Here is a 22,769-nt window from a genome sequence, read left to right on the forward strand (position 1 = left end):
GGACCTGCTCCACATCCGGAGGCGCCTACTAGTGTGCTGCAACTTGTGGAAAAGGATCCTATATGGATCAGAACGAGTGCAAGGTTCATTCCATGCTTGAAGGGCCACGTAGGAGAACCCTGGCATGCGCGTCCAGAAGCACTCAAATTTGAACGATCTCGGCTTCCTCTGACCGCGGCTGCTAGCAAGCAAGAGCGAATAATGGTCGGAGAGCGAGGAGGATAAGGCGTGGAGGATATGACCGTCAAAGGAAACGTCACAGTTATCATTGCAGAAGAAATTATCGACCTTGCTCATGGTAGAGTTCTCTCTTTCATTACTCCATATGAATCGACTATTGTACAAGTGGAATCCTTTGAGATAACAATCTTCAAGGGTGCTACCGGACCAGTTAAGATGACTTCTTTTAATGTTGGTGTTGTTGTTTTTGTCACAGACGCGATAAACATGATTAGAGTGGCCGAGTGCGAACAGCCGGGAACCCGGTGTCAGTGAGACAACACAGAGTTCAGCAAAGAACTCGTCCTTCTTGGAGTGGTCTGTAGGCCAGTAGACAATGGTCATGGTGAATTTCAGCATGGATGACGCTGAAAGGCAGTAGACCCCGAGATTCTGGGAGTTGAGAGTAAAGTTTTTTTTACTTTCAAAGCTTAGGGATCAAAAGTAGATTCAGCCAATAGTTTAGAGACAAAAGTTCTATTTCTCATGAATACTTTCTTTGTGGGATTCTCATCAAGATATTTGTATATCTGGCGGTTACAAGGGAAATAAACGATGGCGTATTCACAAAAATAAATAAATAAACGATGATGTATTGTCAATTTGCGACACTCTATTCCCAATGGGAAACCACATTTTGCTGCCATATGTACTAGTAAGGTACATGTGTGTTGCATGTGAGAAATCAGATAACCGGCATACAAATGAATATTGACATACGAAGTCATAAGAGGTAAACATGCAAGTCTGGAGTAATTTATGCATGAAGTATTGCATTTGCTAAGACAAGTGGACTTCATAAAGTTGTGGTCAGCCTTTAAAATGAATCATAAAGTAAGAGTAAATGTCAAAAAAAATGACGAAATAAAGCGTGGTAAAGTCTAGAACAACCGAGGAGTGCCTTGGTTTGAGGTTTGTGCATATTATACATTGTAAACCATAAAGTTAAAACATAATGATAATTCATTTAGTGACAAAAGAAGGCTTGGAGAACTTAAGCATGGAATACTCTAAAACAAAGAAGTGTTTGTGTTTTGAGATTTGTACATTGTGCTTAAGCTCTCAATCTTCAAGATAATACATATGGCAGAATTCGATGGATGGAGATGATATTCAATGACTAATAGTGATTGGATTTGTCACATTTGTACCATCATACTGGCCTCATCCAGTGATCAATATTCAAAATTATCCGTACACTATATAATGGTATAAAAGTGTTACCCTGAAATGGAACCATGGCAAAACAGAAGAAACTTGGAAAGTACTAACCACATCCTCGAAATTTGGTCAAAATAATGATTTTGGACACAATCTTGAAAACAATGACCCATCATGGGAAAGCATGAAACGAGAGACTCTTAACAGAATTGCCTTAAGTAAAGACCCAAAAAGATTTCTGTGAGTTTCACAAACCAATGGTATTGGGAATTTTCTCAATACCATGAAAAAATGATCTCTAAAAAAACCCAAATATATAGTATAGTATAGCAAAAATAAAGAAATTCGATACCAATGTTTGACGTGAAATATTCCCTCGAAGTCAAGTAATGCAAAAATAATCATTTTGTACTAGAGCTTTGTTGTGACGCTTAATTAATTAATTAACGCACTGGGAATGAAGGACGCACGATGCATCGCAGTTCGCAGCACACAGAAAGCTGCTGGTAACCCTACGGCTACGCGCATATCCACGGAACCTGATAGCGTTGCTGACGCGTTGCCACGGTCATGGAGAAGGTTCTAAGCCTGAACTCTCTGGAATTATTTGACATTCTGCCCGTACAGGGCCCGTACCAGCATATATAGCATCAACACCCATGCGCCACACCATGTCCATCAAGCCACGTGATATAAGGTTGTGAGCAGTTCACCAGCAAGATACATAGAGGTCACAGAGAAGCCAGCAAGCAAACAAGATTGAGCATTCACGGATGGTGGCCGAGGCCGTGGCGCAGGCGTCGTCGGTGTTCGCCGCCTTCGACAAGGACGGCGACGGCAAGGTGTCGGCGGCCGAGCTGCGCGGCTCCATGACGGCGGCGCTGGGCGAGGAGGTGTCCGAGGAGGAGGCGGCGGCGATCCTGGCCACGGTGGACGCCGACGGCGACGGGCTGCTGGACCAGGAGGAGTTCTCCCGGCTCGGCCTCGCCGCCGCCGGAGACGACGGTGGGGCGGCCGGAGGCGACGACGAGGAGGTGAGGCGGCGGTGCCTAAGGGAGGCGTTCGCGATGTACGCGACGGGGGGCGGCGAGGAGGAGGGCGCCAGGATCACGCCGGCGAGCCTGAGGCGGATGCTGGGCAAGCTGCTGGGGGCCGAGAAGATGGGGCTGGAGGAGTGCAGGGCTATGATCTGCAGGTTCGACCTCAACGGCGACGGCGTCCTCTCCTTCGACGAGTTCAGGGTCATGATGATGGCCAATTTGTAAAGGACGGTTGGTTTCATTTCATTCGTTCGCTTTTTTCTTCTGTGTTTTTGACATGTGGTTGCACTTGTTCACATGGTGGATGTTTCAATTGTATGCTGGGGGTTTGGGTGTGATGCTTAACTTTTGTTTGTTCTTCTTTATCTTTTCAATTTTGATGATGAAGAGAAGTTGAGGGTGTCATGTTGTAAATAAGCTCATACCTCTTCCTATTTGACCTCTAGCTCATTGATAAGAATCTTGTTCGTGATTAGTTTAAGCAAATGGTAAACCCTCTGTTTACTCTTTTTTGAATAGATAATAAAGGATATTGGCGCCGCATGTTGGCCTTCTCATGGGGCAACTCACTTCCTTCTCTCCTTTGCATGCAACACTAACACATGAGCATGACATCACCAAAAAATTCTTTAAAGTTTGAATTTAAAAAGAATCTCAAACCGCTGGCCTGGTAGACGGTCCGATTTCATTCGTCAAGGCGGAGAACCCACCGATGAAAGAAAGGTCGCTAATCGGATTAACGGTTTGCGAGATAAATCACTTTTAAAATTCCCGTTTAGCAACTAATATGATGGTGTCAACATGATGTGTAAGATTTCTTTTTCTTTAACCACACCCATATATTAATTAAATTAGAATCTTTATACAATCATTCATTACAGCATCTGCCACACAGGCCGAAACACTATTAATAAGAACACTGTCAGACCTATTATTAAAACTAAACTTAGCTATCTCATGCGTCACCATATTAGCTTCCCTGCTAATATTGGAAATCTTTACATTCGCAAGCATCTTTGAAATACTCAATGCTTCCTTCTTAAGGTCAACAAGGGGAGATTTTTCAAAAATATCCTTTCCTAGAACACCAACTACAAAAGAACAATCAGTTCCTAAAATGATGGGTTTGTGAATTGTGATACCGATATACAATCCGGAGATTGCCGCTCTAAGTTCCGCTTCTTCAACGCTATAGCAGGCTCCAATATAATCCCAAGAGGAAATTACTACTTCTCCAACATGGTTTCTGACAACCACCCCCACACTCGCGGCGTTGATTGCCTCCACAAAACTTGCATCGACGTTAATCTTGAAAAACTCCGCGTTAGGAGGTTCCTCTCCACATTATTCGAAACCTGAATGCCCTCCTCCAATTCCTTGCCTTTCTTTACTTATCACTCCCTGCGCTTTTGTTTGGCAAGACGAAATGGAAGCCAAGTAATTTTGTACAAAATTCACAGAGGCTTAGATGTATTCTTTACCTTTAGCAAAAATTAAATCATTCCTCAAATGTCAGGCTCTCCACAACATGAATATAGTCTGCTCACGCGCTGTCGGACTTAATTGATCCAGTAAAATAAGAAACCAATCTGGCCCTATATTTTTAAAAAGCACTTCGGCCGGCAAATTCCATACCTTTATCAAAGCCAAACTAAGAGCACGCGCCTTTGGGCAACTCACCAACGCATGAAAAGTGCATTCATCTTCAACACCACAAATTGTACATGTTCTCAGGATAGCTTGATGCTGTTTAACCCTGTTAACTTGAACCGCCAAAATATTAGAAGCCACCCGCCAAGCAAGTATTCTGATCTTCTGAGGGACATTAGCTTTCCAAATAATATTTCAGATCCTCCTTTCCCCATTAACTGCTACACTAGAATGTAAGATTTCTGAGTGCATGTGTGTACTCTTTCTATATAGGCAAATATCACATTGGATAGCAGCCGCATGTGAAGACATGCATACGCGTTGCTACTTTGAGTTTGTCATAAAAGAATGTCGTGAAAAAACATCCGAGTGCCAACCGCGTTTTATCTCTGGAAGAGAAAAAATGGAGCTCTGGGTTCCTTTTTTACGACCTTGGCCTAGTTATAAGTGTGAAACCTTAGGTGATGCTTCCAAAGATTTAAGACAATCAGCAAAGCTGAATAAAAGTAGATTCAGCGGGGGCCTTTCCAAGTGATTTCCCTACGTAGAGAAAACAAGGCAAAGGGCGCCTTGATGTGCAAGAAGGGAGAAGGAACCCACTCGTTTCCATATGCACAGTCGTCCTTCTCCGTCGTTTGACCCGTAATTGCCGACGACAAGACACAGAGTCGACGCTTCTTGCTACCTTGACGAATGTCGGGTAGAGGAGCCACAGGACAGGTATGGGTAACTGACCGGTCTTAACCAAGAGATGCATGCATCGAGACATGTTGGGTGACAAAGGAAGGTTCACGAACAAGTAGATGGACCGACTAAAGGTGACAAATGCTTGTCAACGCACGCAGCTGATGCAAAGAAACAGGAACTGCACGAAAACAAAGCGGTAGCAAGGGAAATCGTTATAGTCGCCGGCTTAGTTGCAACTGGATGCACATTCTAGACCATTCTGGAGTGGTCCCTTCTTGAATACTTGACAGGAATGGGTCCTTCCAGGATAGACATAGTGGATTCAGACGTCTTGAATGGGCTAGAATGAAATAATCTTGCTAATCTTGCGTTACTGGGGCCACGCGCCTACGTAGTTTAAGATGTTACTGTCAGCGAACAAACATCTCCATAAATATGAAATTGACACGAGTAGTTTCGCGGAACTTCTGGTTCGGCTGGAGCATGACCAGTCACAAAACAACCATCAAGGAGCGGAGTACAGTCAGTTGTACATTCTATCGGATTTGAGCACAGCTAGTACGATGCACGGAAAAAACTATAGACCATCAGCAACTCAGAAGTACAACAAAAGCGTTCATTCGGTTACAAAAAAACTAAGCACTGGACAAGAGATGGAAACCGGTAATTAACAACATACAGACAGTATTTGATGTGTTTATGGCTGGCAGCAACACCAACACCGACGAGTGTACATGCAGAATGTCTACAAACTTTCAATATAACACCTATACAAATGGTACCAGGGGCCTAACCACTCATGCTGCTGCTCATCCTATCCAACCGTAATATAATATATATAATATATAGCAGTCCTGTAATTAACTCAAACTCGGCTAGAGATTTCGCTTGCCAAAATTGTCCTGGTACCAAAAGAATATTAACTGGAACAACCGATGACGCAGATATACACCTTGGAAGATACCTCTCTGGGATAGATATTCATGATTCTTCCCTCCCTCTGCGTCAACTCAAATACTTCACATCATCTGTACTCCTCAAATTCATACAACAGAGGCTGGTTGACTCAGTAGCTTCCCATTGGAGGCATCCCGTATGCTGGCATTGGACCAGGACCCATCGGCGGCATACCCATCCCGCCCATCGGCGGCATGCCCATCCCGCCCATAGGAGGTGGACCGCCCATCATGCCGGGCGGAGCAGGCAAGGCCAGAGGAAGCAATTGAGCGTACATGTTCTGTCAAACAGAATGCATATTTGTCATGTTGGCTCCTTAAGCATGAATAATACTCCCTCTGTAACGTAATATATGTCGCTGGAGTAGCTAAACTCCAGCTACTCCAGCGACAAATATTACGGTACAGAGGGAGTAGATAATACGTCGTTCAACCAAAACAAAGGTGCACTTCAAGATTACCTGCTGCGCAACTAGTTCCTTCTCTTCGTTCTCTTTAGCTTTCTCTTCCTTCTGCGATTCTATCCTGTCCTTCACCAAATCATCTACCTTGCTTGTGTACTCACGGATGAACTGCACGGGACAGCAACAACGCCATTAAAGCAAAATTGTACACAGGTGGATATTTCCAAACATTCACATAGAAAAATATATACCTGTAATAGATAGGGGAACGCGAAATCCAGCATGTTATTCGTCCATGCAAGCTCAAGAGCGACATCCGCACGAATCAAGTCGTAGCAAATGAAGAGGCAAGAAGCAAAGCATTCTTTCTTTCCCTGCATGAAAACCAGAGACCTTTAGTGATAAGAAAAGCAATATCACGTGCTGCCTACAGATACTGGAGGCAGATTTCATGCAATAGGACTAAAGTTCAAAAAAAATTCACACTGCTAAACCAGCACAAGAAAAGGCATATAACTCAATTTGCATAGAATTCAGACCTGTTCGATGAAATAGACAAGCAAGTCCTCTGAGAGCTCACGGTCACCAGACTGTGAGCATGTCTCCATGCAATCCTTGTACATGTTGTCTTTCTTCGATAGGGCAATAGATTGCTTCCATCTGCCAGCCTTCTTGTAAATGTAGGCGGCAATCCTTCTCATCTCAAGCAACTCATGCTTCTCAAGCTGGTCAACAAGAGCAGGCACTTGTTATAATAAAAACAGTAATAACATCAAAAAGCATTTCATATTTGTCTAGTTCTCTTACCTTCTGGGCAAGACCTATCTGATCAAAGTTATCATGCATGTCAACAGATTCACGGAGCCTCTCGTAGTCCTCCTCTTCGACATATAGCTCATTCAAAGCTTCATTGACAGCAGAGACATTGTTGCTCTGAACTGCAACCATGTACGGTTTCACAAGATGCAACTGACCAGCCTGCATAAAAATAACAGAACAGTTCAAAGTTTTAGCATGGTATATACTCCCTCCGTTCCAAATTACTCGTCGCAGAAATGGATGTATCTAGAACTAAAATGCATCTAGATGCATCCAATTCTGCGACGAGTAATTCGGAACGGAGGGAGTATAAGTCTAAGACACCAAAATCTTCAATTAGGTACAAACCTTGCGCATTATATCTACAACTCTGGTATGATCCAAACGAAGTGCAAGCACATTGAGAAGATCATTGATGAGATCAGGGTGCTCTTGCAAATAGAAATGCACTGCCTTGTAATAAATCTCAACATTTGCAACTTTAACACAAACATCCTTAAATTGCATGTGATCCCATGCATCTGGAGAATGGTTCATGATAGTGGTAGCAGCATTGTCAAATTCATCATATTGAATGTATAGGTATGTAAGCTCTTTCCAGTGCTGTTGTTCATCACAAGCACGGATAAGCTTAGGAATGTTGAGACGGGTGGAGAAGAGTTTGATGTGTTCCATGAGCTTCTCAGGGCGGTATCTAGCATAGAGAACTCCCAATTCAGTAAAGATGCCCATGTGTGCCCGCTCAAGTCCAAGACCACTCTCCATGAGGGAAATAAGTTCACTGAAACAACCTCTGTTCTGGTAGTATTCACTCACTTCCTCCAAGTCATCAACCTAAACAAAAAAGAAGGCATGTCAGAAAGGATGAGATGAAAAAGGTCCTCGGAAAGGAACATATATTAAGCTCAAAAGGATGTCCCTGCTTATATACCTGAACGATAATGTTGAGACCACAGATTTGTGCTAGACGGAACTCCTCAGCGTCAACACAAGCAAAGCAGACCTCCTTCCATGTTTTAGCGCTGTTAGCCTTGCGAGCAGCATCTACAGCACCTTGGAACTGCTTCAGCTTGACCAAGGTGACAGCCAGCTTAGCCCAGTTTGAGATGAAGGCATAGATGATCTTTGCAGCTTCGTAGAGCTCTTCGTCATACAGACGGTCACCAACATTTTGGAGATTGGCAACATTCGGCATCAGAATAAACTCTTCAATGTCACTGAGTCTATCAATCTTAGCATATGCAAAGATGAGTTCGCTGTCGACTTTGGGCTCCCTTGCCTTTTGCCTTACCATCAGCAAGTACTTGACCAAATCATGGTATACATTGGCTTCCTCAGCAGCACGGATGACATCAAGGAAATGTGTCACATCATCTGCACGAATGAAGGACTCGATTGCTTCGCTGACTAGACCTTCACGCAACTGGGCCTTGGCAACCTGGCTCCAGACAGCATCTTCTTCAACACGGAATGCAAACTCTTCCGCCCTTTCTATGCTTCGGATGTTATCCAACAGAACATCAACAGCCTGCACATTTAAGTTGAACTTCTTGAATATGGCAAAAGCCTCCTCATAAAGTTGTGCTTCAACTGCTACTTCTCCGACGGCAGGACCATCAAAGTTGTCTAGTCTGTTAACATAGTCCATGACCCTAGATGAGTCTGCCTTGATGGCTGTCAAGATGAGCAGATTCTGAAGATTGAAGTTTCCACTGAACGCGGAATTCTGAAGGACAATCTTCTCAAGAAGTTCAATCAGTTCATGAGGGAGGTCAGCTGTCATGAAAGCCTTAACAGCAGCAGAAACTTGCTCAGGACTCTTGCTTTCGGGCAATGCAGTAGAAACCACTTGGTCAATGAACTGCCTTCTATATTCATTATCAGGCTGTAGAACTTTATCCCACAGATCACCGTCCATTCTTTCAACCACATACCTGAAAATTCAAATTACAAGATTTGAGCATGTAAGCAGACACCCAATGGATATAAAGATTCAGAACATCAGAAGGACAAAAAACTATTTACATACCTAGCTTGCAGCTTGAACAGCGAGTTTTTGTTGGTAACATTGATAAGTTCTTCATCGCACTGTCCACGTCTGTAAGCAACAACAGCAAGAGTAGGATCCCTCTTTTCACAGTATTTACCCACCACACGGGAGTCATAGAACGGGTTGGTCGTAAGGAAATGCTCAGGATTGTTGTTGCTGTCAATGATAATTTTCCCAAGAGCATTGTGGACATGCACATCTTGGCTACCCTCACTCACTAAGTGCTCCAGGAATTGTGTCAGTAAACGTAGACGGTTCCTGGTTAAAAATAGTGAACAAATAAGACCAAAAGAAAAGGCAGGTGTGCATGTGTGTACAGGATAAGAGCTAAGAATCAAACCTCTTCTCGCATTCATCAACCAGTGGCTCGACAGGAAGAAGAGATCGAACAGACAAAATCAAACCCTTAATGAAATCTTCCGGGCACTCGTCATCAAGTAACTGGCCCACTACCAACGGAGCGTTTCCAGGGTTCACCTACAATACAGAGAAAAGGGTAAATGGCCATTCATATACTCAACATATTACAAGAATGATACTCAAATAAAACTAAATTCATGAGAGTTATATATACCTTCTGTACATAGCCTTCAATGTACCGGAGCATATTGTTTGTGTACAGATAGTGAGTAAGATCTGGAACAAAACCAAAGCGATCACAGACATTTATGAGTGGACGGGCATCAGGTAGTTTTGCTTCCATCAGAAAGTTCTTTGTCTTCTCAGCATCGTAAAAGTTAGACTCTCTTGTGACTCGCTCAACTTCTTTAATCTGTCCAGTCCTTGCAGCTGATTCTATATATTTGAAATGGATATCTGGATCCTCACTGTTCCATGTGATGAAGTCAAATATTAAAGTGTGACGCAGTAAGAAAAGGGCAAACAGAACATATCAAGTTACATCAGGCACAAGTACCTTGAGCTCAAATAGGACCCTAGGAAGAAGTAGAGCCCCTCGTATGATTTAAATTGTTCGAACAGTTTAATACAAGCGTCAACTCCAAGCTGCTCACAGTATTCCTTGGCGGCCTACAGATGAATTTGACAATTAGAACAAAGAGAGGGGGGAGGGGGGAGCAGCAACGAGAAAGAGAAGGTAACTGTGCAGGTTACCTGCACAACAATTTGAAGATTTCCTCTCAGGTTGACCAGTAAAAGGTCCTTCATGCATTCCAGTGCCCATTCTTTAGAAAGGGTTCCAAAGAACTCAACTAGTGCCTGTGCAACAAAGTAGTCAGTGGACCGGAAAAAAAATAGACTGCTGGCCAATTATAACTGAAGAGAACAAACCTGCGGCTCAATAGCATGGGTATTCACGATAACACGCTTGATATCAGGTAATTCTGCGTAGTGCTGCATTACAGTATAAGAATAATTAGATAGCGAGCCAAAGAATCAACCCAAACTGAATCCGTGCAAAAATACTAACCTGGAGAGCCCGCAAGTACAAGCCAGCCTTTTCACACAGCTGAGCAATACGAGGGCGATCGTAGTGACTGAACATACCATTAGCAAGGATGGCATCGGCGACATTTGGGTAAGTTACCAAGTTGATCTCCAAAACCTGGAATGGATTCAGACAGAAGCTACTGAGTAATGAATGAAACATGTATGGTAGCCATCTATATTCAAAAAATGTAAATGCTAACCTTGGTTTGAAGAAAAGCATGCTCTTCCAAATTTGGTTTGAGAACATCCAACAGAAAAGCTGTTGCTTCTCGTATCATATTTCTCTGTCAACAAAAGATGCATAAGGCAAAGAATTACAGCCAAATTCACAGCAAAAAGTGCAAAAAGAATATTACAAATCAACAAAGCATAATAAGCATTTATGTGAACAGAAAGGCTACCTGAAGGAAGAGATCAGTTATGGTATTATAATCCAGCGGGCAACCCCCCTCCATTTGTGACATCATGAGAGCAAAGTTGACAGCCCCCTGACCAGGAACACACAGGATATACAGTTAGGCGATTTATGCAGATCAAAGAACCACACAATCAAGTATAAAATGGTTCACCCTGGCACAGTTCTTAAACAAACTATTACCTGTGGATCCGTACGTAAGATGGTCTGGAGGAGGAAGAGGTAGTCCGGAGTGTATCCAACCTGGAATAGCAAGAGTGTTAGGTCAACAGTGAATGTCCAAAGTGAACACAGGTATACCAACTGAAAACAAGATTTAACAGTACCAAAGCACTATACCTGCTTTGAGTATATAAGGATCTTGTCAAACTCCCTCCTCTCAGCAAAAGCGGCGACGACTTTCGGGGTTGCCCTAGCCTTTATGTATATTTTTAGCGCAAGATCATTGTCTACCGTCTGCAATAACATACCACTGAGTGAACATTCCAGACACAATAGTGAACAAAATTAATGGAAGCACGGCTATATCTATGGCTCTATGCAATCAAGAAACATGGCAGAACACAATTTTACCTTTACAAGATCTCCAAGCTCTTCACTGCACTCCAACTTGTCTTCCGCCAACCAATTTTCCAAAAGGTTCTTCTTGTTCTGATTGACAACAAGTCGAGATAACTCAAGGGATTCATAAGCATTGAGCTTCCCTCGAGTAAGCAATGTGCCAAAGTACTGCAACAGTGGAGGTGTTTGTCCAGCTTGAACAGGAACACTCTGCATGTGAAGCACAAAAACAGCAAATGAGCCAAGCAGAAGAACCTACAATTAAAGCAGATTATACAAGGGTAACATCTAAAATAAGAAGAAACTTTTTGGCCGTTGTGTTTCGCTTAACAAATAATACCTTCAAATAAGGAATAGAGATGTCAACACTATAAGCAGATTAACTGTATATGTGAAAGAAGATAATATGTCTTTGTAGGTGTACATTTCTAGTCCTAACCCAATAATACTTCCAGGAAATGATAACTACCAAGAGTTTGTTTTTGTAAAAAAAATAGCAAAGCCCTAATTTTAATAATCCTTTTGATGAAAATTTATACGGTAAGCACACTTTATAAGTCACGCAGTTCAGTATGAAGAATGGCTGGCTCGTTAAGAAGGAATACAATGGTGGCAACTGAGCAGCAGAAAGGAAATAAGTAAGCATTAAGAGCTTCATAGGCAGCATGAAAAGAAAGGGACCTGGAATTTGGCAACAGTCTCGGGAGTTCGTAGAAGACCCTGCGGGGACTCTGCAGCCAACTCTGCTGCTTCCTTGTATTTTGTCTGTGCGAACAGTTCCTGGAATCTTTGCACAACCTGCAATTCAGAAACTTCAAAACTTAGTATCTACAAATCAATATGTGGCATGAAAGAAAAGATAAACATCTCAAACTCTACAGTGAGCATAGAACTCAACTACATGACTAGTTAACTGCAAGTGTAAGCACTCCAGTACCAACCAATAAGTACTCACAGAGAAAACAATAAGCACCCCATTTCCACTAAGACAAAACAGTTACTGTAACAAGTATAGGCGGAAAAAGATTAGTGCTATCTAGGGAACAATTAGTGATGACTGCCAAAATAATTCAACGAGCAAGCATGAAATTTCCAACTATGAAGGAGAACTGTGCTAAGTGATTACGTAAACAACTTGAAAAGACTGAAGTGCTCATTCAGCAAGAATGCAAGTGCTAAATGTAGAAGACTGAAACATGTCAGCTACACAATTTCCAATGGAATACGAAGAAATTAGCAACAAATAGCTCAACAATTTAGCAAGGAACTACTCACGAACAAAACGTGTACTAACTAATTATGCAAAAATACAAGCATAGGTAAAAAGAGCAGGTGCCACAAAATATAAATCATCATACACAGAAGAAAATTAGCTGCGGAGCTTACCAAGTTCTCCGCCCCAGGGAGATTGGCTCTTTTGGCAAGATTCACGGCAAGTTCAAGGTTGTTTAACTGCATGCACCAGAATGTATTAAAACTTTAAAAGGATTAACTAACATATACATGGCCAAGGGATCAAAGAAAGTAAAACAACATACTTGACCACTGACAAAAGGAACAACAGTTGCATCGTTAACTGTGGCATGCAAAACCTGCCCTCTTCTGTTAATGGCATAAAATCCACCAGTTGTTGAAGACTCTGCAGTCAAGAATATGGGGTCTGGACTGATTCTATTTCTATAAACTGCCGCAGCAGTTTCCAAGTCATATACAAACAGCAGCCCAAGCTTCGTAATTACATAGACAAGGCCATACTTTTGAGAGATCTGTAATCAAAAGAAGATAAAACGAATTAGATCTATGTGGTAGCTAATATAGGGTATACATCCTGTGGGACTTAAAATAATACCTGCATGGCTACAGGAAAATCATCCTGGAAATCTGGTGGGAAGAAGAGATCGGCTTGTTTCTTGGAAAAGCCAGGTTTCCCTGCATGAAATGAACCAACAACGAAAGTAAGAACAGAGGAACGAATCTAAACAAAATAAAAGCAAAATTCTAATGGCCATGCAGTAGACAAGTTTGCTCTACTAAGAATTTGAATTTGAATGCAGAAACAAAAATATTGATAAGTAGAACTTCAGGGTTCTAAACACAAACCTGGCTGGGCGCCCAGTTCAATAATATGCAACTTAGAAGTAAGTGTTCCAGCATTAGATGCCTTAGAAGCAAAACAGATGAGGGTGGATGGGTTCTCGTTGCCAGGAACCTGGTTAGGAAAACCAAGCACAGTTGTTAAACACTAGAAAATAAACAATTATATAAGCAGCACTAAATAACTGAACAGTACCTTGAATGTTGCAAAAGAAGCAGCATGGGCTTCAAGTGCTTGACTACGCTGCTGATCCACAGAAAAGAGTTGCATATTTCCCTTTACCAGCTGTGGCCTCTGATAGGTGAAAAGGAAAGCTCGTCAATATGAGAAGCACATATGACAAAGTATATCGTTTAATAAGTGCCTACAACAACTGCTTGCTGGCTCACTGTTGTAAATTTGCTTCGAATTTTGGAAAATTATAGGTTATATTCTTATACACCAAGAGGGGTCAAAAATCATCGAGATAGAAATGTCAGCAAGAGAGGCAAAAGCAATTGTGGTCTTTATATTGCATTCAATTCCGAACACAGCAGTGCACTACGTTATGATGACACATATCAAGAATGTCTGTTAAGCATACCTCTGGAGCACCAGGTGCAATTCCAATAAGCACGAGCCACTTCTCCGCTGGATCACACCGATAGTTGATAATCTGATTGTTAGCCAAATTAGCTGTCCTATCGAACATCTTAATGGGCTCAGAATCTCCTGCATCCCAACGAAAGCAAGCGATGATTATCTTGGTTTTGTATTCATAGCACCAAATCATGCAAAGCTGGAAGCACTTAAACCGACAATAACTATGATTTGTCAGAGGAGTAACCTTCAATTGACCAGTGATACACTGATGCCTGTGTTACCAAACCCAGCAACTTTGGGGTGATCCATTTCCAAAACACAACCTGCAATTGTAGAAGAGGAGATATGCAAGATAATGTATCGAGTAAGATTACATATTAGCATTTAAACAAAAGGAACAAGAACACTTGAAAATAATTTAAAACATTTACCTGCTCAGGCATCTGGTGCGACTTGATTTTAGTTTTAGCTTCAATATTAAAGATTTGCAGGTGATCCTGCGTGGTTCCAGGTATTTGAGCTGCAAAAATAATTAGGTGGAATGTTATCGTGTCTATTCGTAAACTCCTGAAATGCTATCGATGCATGAACCAGTCATTTCAACTTTATACGATTTAAGATAGACAATTCTGATTGTGCAAGAACATCACTTCGCAGCTATCTGTTTATTTGCAGAACTGATATCACTATTGTATTTGCATGTAGACAGCATCGTAAAAAAAAATCAAATTAAAGATAGACAATTCTGATTCTGCAAGTAGACAATTCTGATTCAGGAAGAACATCACCTGGCAGCTACCGTTTATTTGCAGAACTGATATCACTATTTGAATGTACTCCCTCCGTAAAGAAATAAAAGAGCGCTTAGATTAAAAGAGCGCTTAGATCACTAAGTAGTGATCTAAACGTCACTAAGTAGTGATCTAAACGCGCTTACATTTCTTTACAGAGGGAATAGAAAACATCGTAAAAAATATCACATCAAATGGGTATTTTACATGCAAGTTCTACTTCATCACAAATAACTAGCCAAAACAAAGAGGTGATAAGGGAGCATTCGACTTTAAAACATATTGACAGAAAGCCCTTAAGCTTAAACGAGAAGATATGGAAGTTCTGTGCCTGGGATAATTCAATTGTATATCCCGTTGATGCCTAGCAATCAGTCTACGTAATTTGCATATTCCTCCACGTCCATATCTTGTGCATATTTCGTTTTAGTTGTTAAATAACATGCATACTGCCGGATCCTACCCTACAGTTTTCCCTCAAAACAAAGGTAGCATTTTCCTTGACAAAAGTAGGCCGTAGACAATACAGGCAGATCCAGTTCGTGGAGAAGTCATTGATTCAAATGAGAACAACAGCGTACAATGGCTTGCACAGGTTCATATATTAACTCTTACGGTGACCTATCCAAAGTCCAAGCTAAGATCAACTATAAGGAATCTAAGTCATGGTCATGGTCACAGTATAGGCAAAATAGACGTCATGCAATCCATGGAAACTCTGAACTCAATGCACAACCGATCAGCAGCTATCACACGCATTTAAAGTGTGGGATGTCAGTAGACATCAGCACAAGATAGAAAGGATGTATCTGACCTTTCATGGGAGCATTCATTTTTCAAAGTCAAGAACATATGTATTCATCGCAATTCAACGACAATTTTAAGATATTAGATCACCAAACTGTCTTTCTAACATGGGCATGATATCATAACGGAATTATCTATATATGCAAATAATGACAAGCGTATTCATCACTGAGATACTGTGCTATTTGTCATTGTAAGTGTGGAAATAATTGCCAATCGCCACTCTAAGCTAACAGATCCCCAGCTGAAACTTGATCACAGGTTTCTATGCAAATTAAAAGCCACTGCACCATTTGCACATTGTACTAAGTACGGAGCTACAGGATGAGATCACCGCCCGGCTCTGACAGATCCCACGGCGGGCTAGGATGGAGGCCGCAGCAAGTATGAAAACGAGATCCCAGGGGCAAGGGGTCGGCGAGATCTACCTTTGAGCGCGAGGATCCTGGTGTTGGGGTTCATGAGCGCGGAGTCGGCGGTAATGGGCCTGCGGAGGGGCTGGCTGGGCATGGCCATGTCGATGATGACGACGCTGTTCTGCGGCGAGGTCTCCCGGACGCAGATGTACCTGTCCGACTCCATGGTGACGTGGGTGAAGGTGATGAACTGCGGCGCGATCCCCAGGCTCGTCAGCTGCAAGCAACAACGCCATGGAGAACGAGTCAGTCGGTCAGTCGGTCAGTCGAGTCGGTCGGCCGCAAGCTCCGGCCCCTGCCGGGAGATCTGATCTGACTCCCGAAAGGGGGGCGGAGGCGGAGAGCATGATGCGCGCGCGTGTTACCGTGAGGGCCTCGCGCATGGCGATGGGGGCGTTGGCCGCCGCCATGGCGGCAGACGGCGGCGGCGAGAGGGCACAGTCGAGGGGAGGGGAGGGGGGTCGGTCGTGCGTCGCCTCGCCCGGCCGGTGCGAGCGAGCGAGCGAGAGATCGGATCTGATCTGAGGACGGGGGAGGAGGAACCAACGGGGCAGAGAAGATGATGGAATTTTTAGTAGTGGGGTGTCTGTTGGAAGTCTTCTTGCACGTTAGCCCTCCAGTGTCTCCATAATGACAGCGGTGCACGCTAAGCTTAGCTTTTCTTTAGCAAGTACAGTATGTTTGTTTGAGTATATCTAATTACTACTACCAAAAGTGCAAAAGAATTTAGAATTAATATGCTTTTAGATCTCCTGTCAAAAAAATAGATATCGGTTAATCAACATTTAAGAGCTCGCAGTTCGTGCATCGCCTTATTATTATAGAACAATCAACACTAACTAAACATTTCATAGTGTGTGGTGTTCCTTCCGTTTCTTTTTACTTTGCATGCTATGTTTATCTTCAATCAAACTTTATGAAGTTTTAACAAATTTGTAAAAAAATACTCTCTCCGTTTCATAATGTAAGACGCTTTTCGTCACTAGTGTAGTGTCAAAAAAACGTCTTACATTATAAGACGGAGGGAGTACCAACACTTAAAATATCAAATCAGTGTCGTTAGGATTCATCATTGAATATACTTCCATGTTGTATGTATTTGATATTGTATATGTTGATATCTTTTAATATAAATTTGATCAAAATTTATAAACTCGACACGAATCTAATATGTGAAATAAATAAATGGAGTATCATAAATTATCTCCATAATGCATACTCCCTCTATTCCAGTGAATAAGGCGTGCAAGCATCCCAAAAATCAACTTTGACCAAAAATTATACTCCCTTCGTCCGAAATTATTTGTCGCATAAATGGATAAAAGTGAATGCATCTAGAACTAAAATAAATCTAGATATATCTATTTCTTTGACAAGTATTTCCGGACAAAGGGAGTACCAATCAAACGTATGTTATATGTGACAAAAGTTATACCATTGAATTCAATTTGAAAGAACTTTTCAATAGTATAATTTTTATGTCATAAAAATATATATTATTTGTGTAATTTGTGGTGAAAGTTGAATTTAGAAAAAAGTGTGTGCCTTATCCACTGAATGGAGGAAGTAGTATCATAGGTTAGCATCTTTAGCAAGTACAACATGTTTGTTTGAGTATCTAATTACTACTATCAAAAGTGCGAAAGAATTTATAATTAATATGCTTTTAGATCTCCTGTCAAAAGAAATAGATATCAGTTAATCAACATTTAAGAGCTCGCAGTTCATGCATCACCTTATTATTATAGAACGAGAGAAATGCATATTTTAATCTCAAACTTTTGCCCTAGTCTAATTTACAACCCCAAACTCCAATACCGTCTAAACTACAACCTCCAACTCTCAAAACCGGTCAGGATTTAACCCTTCTTTCTCTATTGACCGGTTTTGACCCCTTGGCTAGCGAAAAGTAAATTAAAAAATTAAAAAAAAGTTGAAAAAAAAGTAAGTTTGTTTTTTCCACAAGGTGAACAATAAATTCAAAAAAAATAAGTGGAACAAAAGTAAATTTTCAAAAATATGTTTGATTTTTCACTCGCTGAACAGTAAATTCAGAAAAATTCGAATATCTTTTGCATGGAAGATGTATCAATGCGTGAGGTCCATGCCAATTTTCATCGCGTTCAAACATCTGAGTAGCTCTCAGCCAAAAAAAACAAAATCAGCCCGAATAGTGCATGAACAGTTAAATGTTCACAGGCCCTACATTTGTCTTCATTTATCTTTTTTGCTGAGTGCTACTCAAATATCCAAACAAGCTAAAGAAATGTAACTTTTTTGAAATTACTGCATACCCGATGAAAAGAAATAAAAGCATGATTTTTTTGGTTTACTGTTCACCCAATCAACATGTCAAACCCGGTCAAGAGGTAGAGAAGGGTTAAATTCTGATCGATTTTGAGAATTGAGGGTTGTAATTTAGACGGTATTAAAGTTCAGGGTTAACCTTCATTAAGCAGAATGTATTCCTTAAGCAGGTGTTAACCTTCCCGGCTCCTTCTTCATATCCTATATGAACTACTTGGCAAAGATAGATGGCGTCATAGCCCAATTTCAATATCACGTCTACACTACAAACCTTGACATCACGCTTCCCCTATTTGTTTCGGCCATGGGTTGATCACTCAAGAATCAAACAGCGGTTAAGTTAAATTTCTACCTTTGATATTCCCTACACATCATCTTATCGTCCTCAACGAAGATAAATGTTGTCATCTCCTTTGCTTTTTTATGTACAAGAAATAGCTACAGTCACCTTAAAATTAATTGCCTCAAAACGGGTGCAATGTAGTGTCCTTCATTATAGCAATCGGTGTTTTTTTAATATTATAACAAATTAAGGCGAACGGTCTCATACAAGATGACATGTAGGGAGAGAATGTTGGAGAATATACCAATAATTCAAAACAAATTTTTACGTGTCACCAAGATCAATGTAGGAGATGCTAGCAACGAGAAAGAGGGAGTGCATCTTCATACTCTTAAAGATCGCTAAGCGGAAGCGTTGCAAGAACGCGGTTGGTGGAGTCGTACACGCAGCGATTTAGATCGCGGTGTTGGGGAACGTAGTAATTTCAAAATTTTCCTACGCACACGCAAGATCATGGTGATGCATAGCAACGAGAGAGGAGAGCATTGTCTACGTACCCTCGTAGACCGAAAGCCGAAGCGTTAGCACAACGCGGTTGATGTAGTCGTACATCTTCACGATCCGGCCGATCAAATACCGAACGCACGGCACCTCCGAGTTCAGCACACGTTCAGCCCGATGACGTCCCTCGAACTCCGATCCAGCCGAGTGTTGAGGGAGAGTTTCGTCAGCACGACGGCGTGGTGACGATGTTGATGTTCTACCAACGTAGGGCTTCACCTAAGCACTGCTATAGTATTGTTGAGGTGGACTATGGTGGAGGGGGCACCGCACACGGCTAAAAGATCAACTTGATCAGTTGTTGTGTCTATGGGGTGCCCCCCTCCTCCGTATATAAAGGGGGGAGGAGGAGGGGGCCGGCGAAGAGGAGGAGGCACGCCCAAGGGGGGGCAATCCTACTCCAAGTAGGTTTTGCCCCCCTTTCCTATTCCAACTAGGAGAAGGGGGAAGGAGGAAGTGGAGAGAAGGAAGGAGAAGGGGGGCCGCGCCCCCTCCCCTTTCCCAATTCGGATTGGGGCAAGGGGGGCCGCGTGCCACCTCCTGCTGCCTCTCCTCTTCCACCACTTTGGGCCCATGAGGCCCAATAACCCCCGGGGGGTTCCGGTAACCCCCCGGTACTCCGGTATATATATCTGATAACCTCTGAAATCATTCCGGTGTCTGAATATAATCGTCCAGTACATCAATCTTCATGTCTCGACCATTTCGAGACTCCTTGTCATATCCGTGATCACATCCGGGACTCCAAACAACCTTCGGTACATCAAAACTCATAAACTCATAATATAACCGTCATCGAAACGTTAAGCGTGCGGACCCTACGGGTTCGAGAACTATGTGGACATGACCGAGACACGTCTCCGGTCAATAACCAATAGCGGAACCTGGATGCTCATATTGGCTCCTACATATTCTACGAAGATCTTTATCGGTCAAACCGCATAACAACATACGTTGTTCCCTTTGTCATCGGTATGTTACTTGCCCGAGATTCGATCGTCGGTATCTCAACACCTAGTTCAATATCGTTATCGGCAAGTCTCTTTACTCGTTCCGTAATACATCATCTCGCAACTAACTCATTAGTTGCAATGCTTGCAAGGCTTAAGTGATGTGCATTACCGAGAGGGCCCAGAGATACCTCTCCGACAATCGGAGTGACAAATCCTAATCTCGAAATACGCCAACCCAACAAGTACCTTTGGAGACACCTGTAGAGCACCTTTATAATCACCCAGTTACGTTGTGACGTTTGGTAGCACACAAAGTGTTCCTCCGGTAAACGGGAGTTGCATAATCTCATAGTCATAGGAACATGTATAAGTCATGAAGAAAGCAATAACAACAAACTAAACGATCAAGTGCTAAGCTAACGGAATGGGTCAAGTCAATCACATAATTCTCCTAACGATGTGATCCCGTTAATCAAATGACAACCCATGTCAACGGTTAGGAAACTTAACCATCTTTGATCAACGAGCTAGTCAAGTAGAGGCATACTAGTGACACTCTGTTTGTCTATGTATTCACACATGTATTATGTTTCCGGTTAATACAATTCTAGCATGAATAATAAACATTTATCATGATATAAGGAAATAAATAATAACTTTATTATTGCCTCTAGGGCATATTTCCTTCAGTCTCCCACTTGCACTAGAGACAATAATCTAGATTACACAGTAATGATTCTAACACCCATGGAGCCTTGGTGTTGATCATGTTTTGCCCGTGGAAGAGGCTTAGTCAACGGGTCTGCAACATTCAGATCCGTATGCATCTTGCAAATTTCTATGTCTCCCACCTGAACTAAATCCCGGATGGAATTGAAGCGTTTCTTGATGTGCTTGGTTCTCTTGTGAAATCTGGATTCCTTCGCCAAGGCAATAGCTCCAGTATTGTCACAAAAGATTTTCATTGGACCCAATGCACTAGGTATGACACCTAGATCGGATTTGAACTCCTTCATCCAGACTCCTTCATTTGCTGCTTCCGAAGCAGCTATGTACTCCGCTTCACATGTAGATCCCGTCACAACGCTTTGTTTAGAACTGCACCAACTGACAGCTCCACCGTTCAATGTAAACACGTGTCCGGTTTGCGATTTAGAATCGTCCGGATCAGTGTCAAAGCTTGCATCAACGTAACCGTTTACGATGAGCTCTTTGTCACCTCCATAAACGAGAAACATATCCTTAGTACTTTTCAGGTATTTCAGGATGTTTTTGACCGCTGTCCAGTGATCCACTCCTGGATTACTTTGGTACCTCCCTGCTAGACTTATAGTAAGGCACACATCAGGTCTGGTACACAGCATTGCATACATGATAGAGCCTATGGCTGAAGCATATGGACCATCTTTCATTTTCTCTCTATCTTCTGCAGCGGCCGGGCATTGAGTCTTACTCAACTTCACACCTTGTAGCACAGGCAAGAACCCTTACTTTGCTTGATACATTTTGAACTTCTTCAAAACTTTGTCAAGGTATGTGCTTTGTGAAAGTCCAATTAAGCATCTTGATCTATCTCTATAGATCTTGATGCCCAATATGTAAGCAGCTTCACCGAGGTCTTTCATTGAAAAACTCTTATTCAAGTATCCCTTTATGCTATCCAGAAATTCTATATCATTTCCAATCAGCAATATGTCATCCACATATAATATTAGAAATGCTACAGAGCTCCCACTCACTTTCTTGTAAATACAGGCTTCTCCAAAAGTCTGTATAAAACCAAATGCTTTGATCACACTATCAAAGCGTTTATTCCAACTCCGAGAGGCTTGCACCAGTCCATAAATAGATCGCTGGAGCTTGCACACTTTGTTAGCTCCCTTTGGATCGACAAAACCTTCTGGTTGCATCATATACAACTCTTCTTCCAGAAATCCATTCAGGAATGCAGTTTTGACATCCATTTGCCAAATTTCATAATCATAAAATGCGGCAATTGCTAACATGATTCGGACAGACTTAAGCATCGCTACGGGTGAGAAGGTCTCATCGTAGTCAATCCCTTGAACTTGTCAAAAACCTTTTGCAACAAGTCGAGCTTTATAGACAGTAACATTACCATCAGCGTCAGTCTTCTTCTTGAAGATCCATTTATTCTCAATTGCTTGCCGATCAACGGGCAAGTCAACCAAAGTCCACACTTTGTTCTCATACATGGATCCCATCTCAGATTTCATGGCCTCAAGCCATTTTGCGGAATCTGGGCTCACCATCGCTTCTTCATAGTTCGTAGGTTCGTCATGGTCTAGTAACATAACTTCCAGAACAGGATTACCATACCACTCTAGTGCGGATCTTACTCTGGTTGACCTACGAGGTTCAGTAACAACTTGATCTAAAGTTTCATGATCATCATCATTAACTTCCTCACTAATTGGTGTAGGTGTCGCAGAAACCATTTTCTGTGATGAACTACTTTCCAATAAGGGAGCAGGTACAGTTACCTCATCAAGTTTTACTTTCCTCCCACTCACTTCTTTCGAGAGAAACTCCTTCTCCAGAA

The 22,769-nt window shown here is 42.1% G+C and overlaps 2 protein-coding genes across 2 annotated transcripts; one reads left to right on the plus strand and one right to left on the minus strand.

Moving 5' to 3' along the window:
* The first annotated feature begins 2,034 nt into the window (after positions 1-2,034).
* Positions 2,035-2,856, plus strand: LOC125555952 (putative calcium-binding protein CML25/26). Its single transcript, XM_048718755.2, has one exon. It carries the CDS (start codon positions 2,154-2,156, stop codon positions 2,643-2,645), a length of 492 nt encoding a protein of 163 aa, XP_048574712.1. The 5' UTR covers positions 2,035-2,153; the 3' UTR covers positions 2,646-2,856.
* A 2,550-nt stretch (positions 2,857-5,406) lies between these two features.
* LOC125508800 (clathrin heavy chain 1) lies at positions 5,407-16,701 on the minus strand. The gene is made up of 30 exons (XM_048673596.1): positions 16,468-16,701; positions 16,115-16,319; positions 14,520-14,608; positions 14,333-14,411; positions 14,090-14,217; positions 13,702-13,800; positions 13,512-13,620; positions 13,261-13,340; positions 12,950-13,177; positions 12,798-12,863; positions 12,093-12,209; positions 11,424-11,621; positions 11,190-11,306; positions 11,034-11,093; positions 10,837-10,923; positions 10,636-10,719; positions 10,416-10,550; positions 10,277-10,339; positions 10,100-10,204; positions 9,903-10,015; positions 9,561-9,813; positions 9,327-9,463; positions 8,966-9,244; positions 7,868-8,870; positions 7,285-7,770; positions 6,925-7,095; positions 6,657-6,842; positions 6,369-6,491; positions 6,175-6,285; positions 5,407-5,994 (listed from the first exon to the last, which is right to left on the minus strand). The coding sequence occupies exons 1-30, from the start codon at positions 16,510-16,512 to the stop codon at positions 5,824-5,826; spliced, it is 5,127 nt and encodes a 1,708-aa protein (XP_048529553.1). The 5' UTR covers positions 16,513-16,701; the 3' UTR covers positions 5,407-5,823.
* Positions 16,702-22,769: the final 6,068 nt, after the last annotated feature.

This window comes from Triticum urartu, chromosome 5A (genome assembly GCF_056163025.1).
Source record: "Triticum urartu cultivar PI428250 chromosome 5A, HENAU_Tu73, whole genome shotgun sequence".
NCBI classification, from domain to species: Eukaryota; Viridiplantae; Streptophyta; class Magnoliopsida; order Poales; family Poaceae; genus Triticum; species Triticum urartu.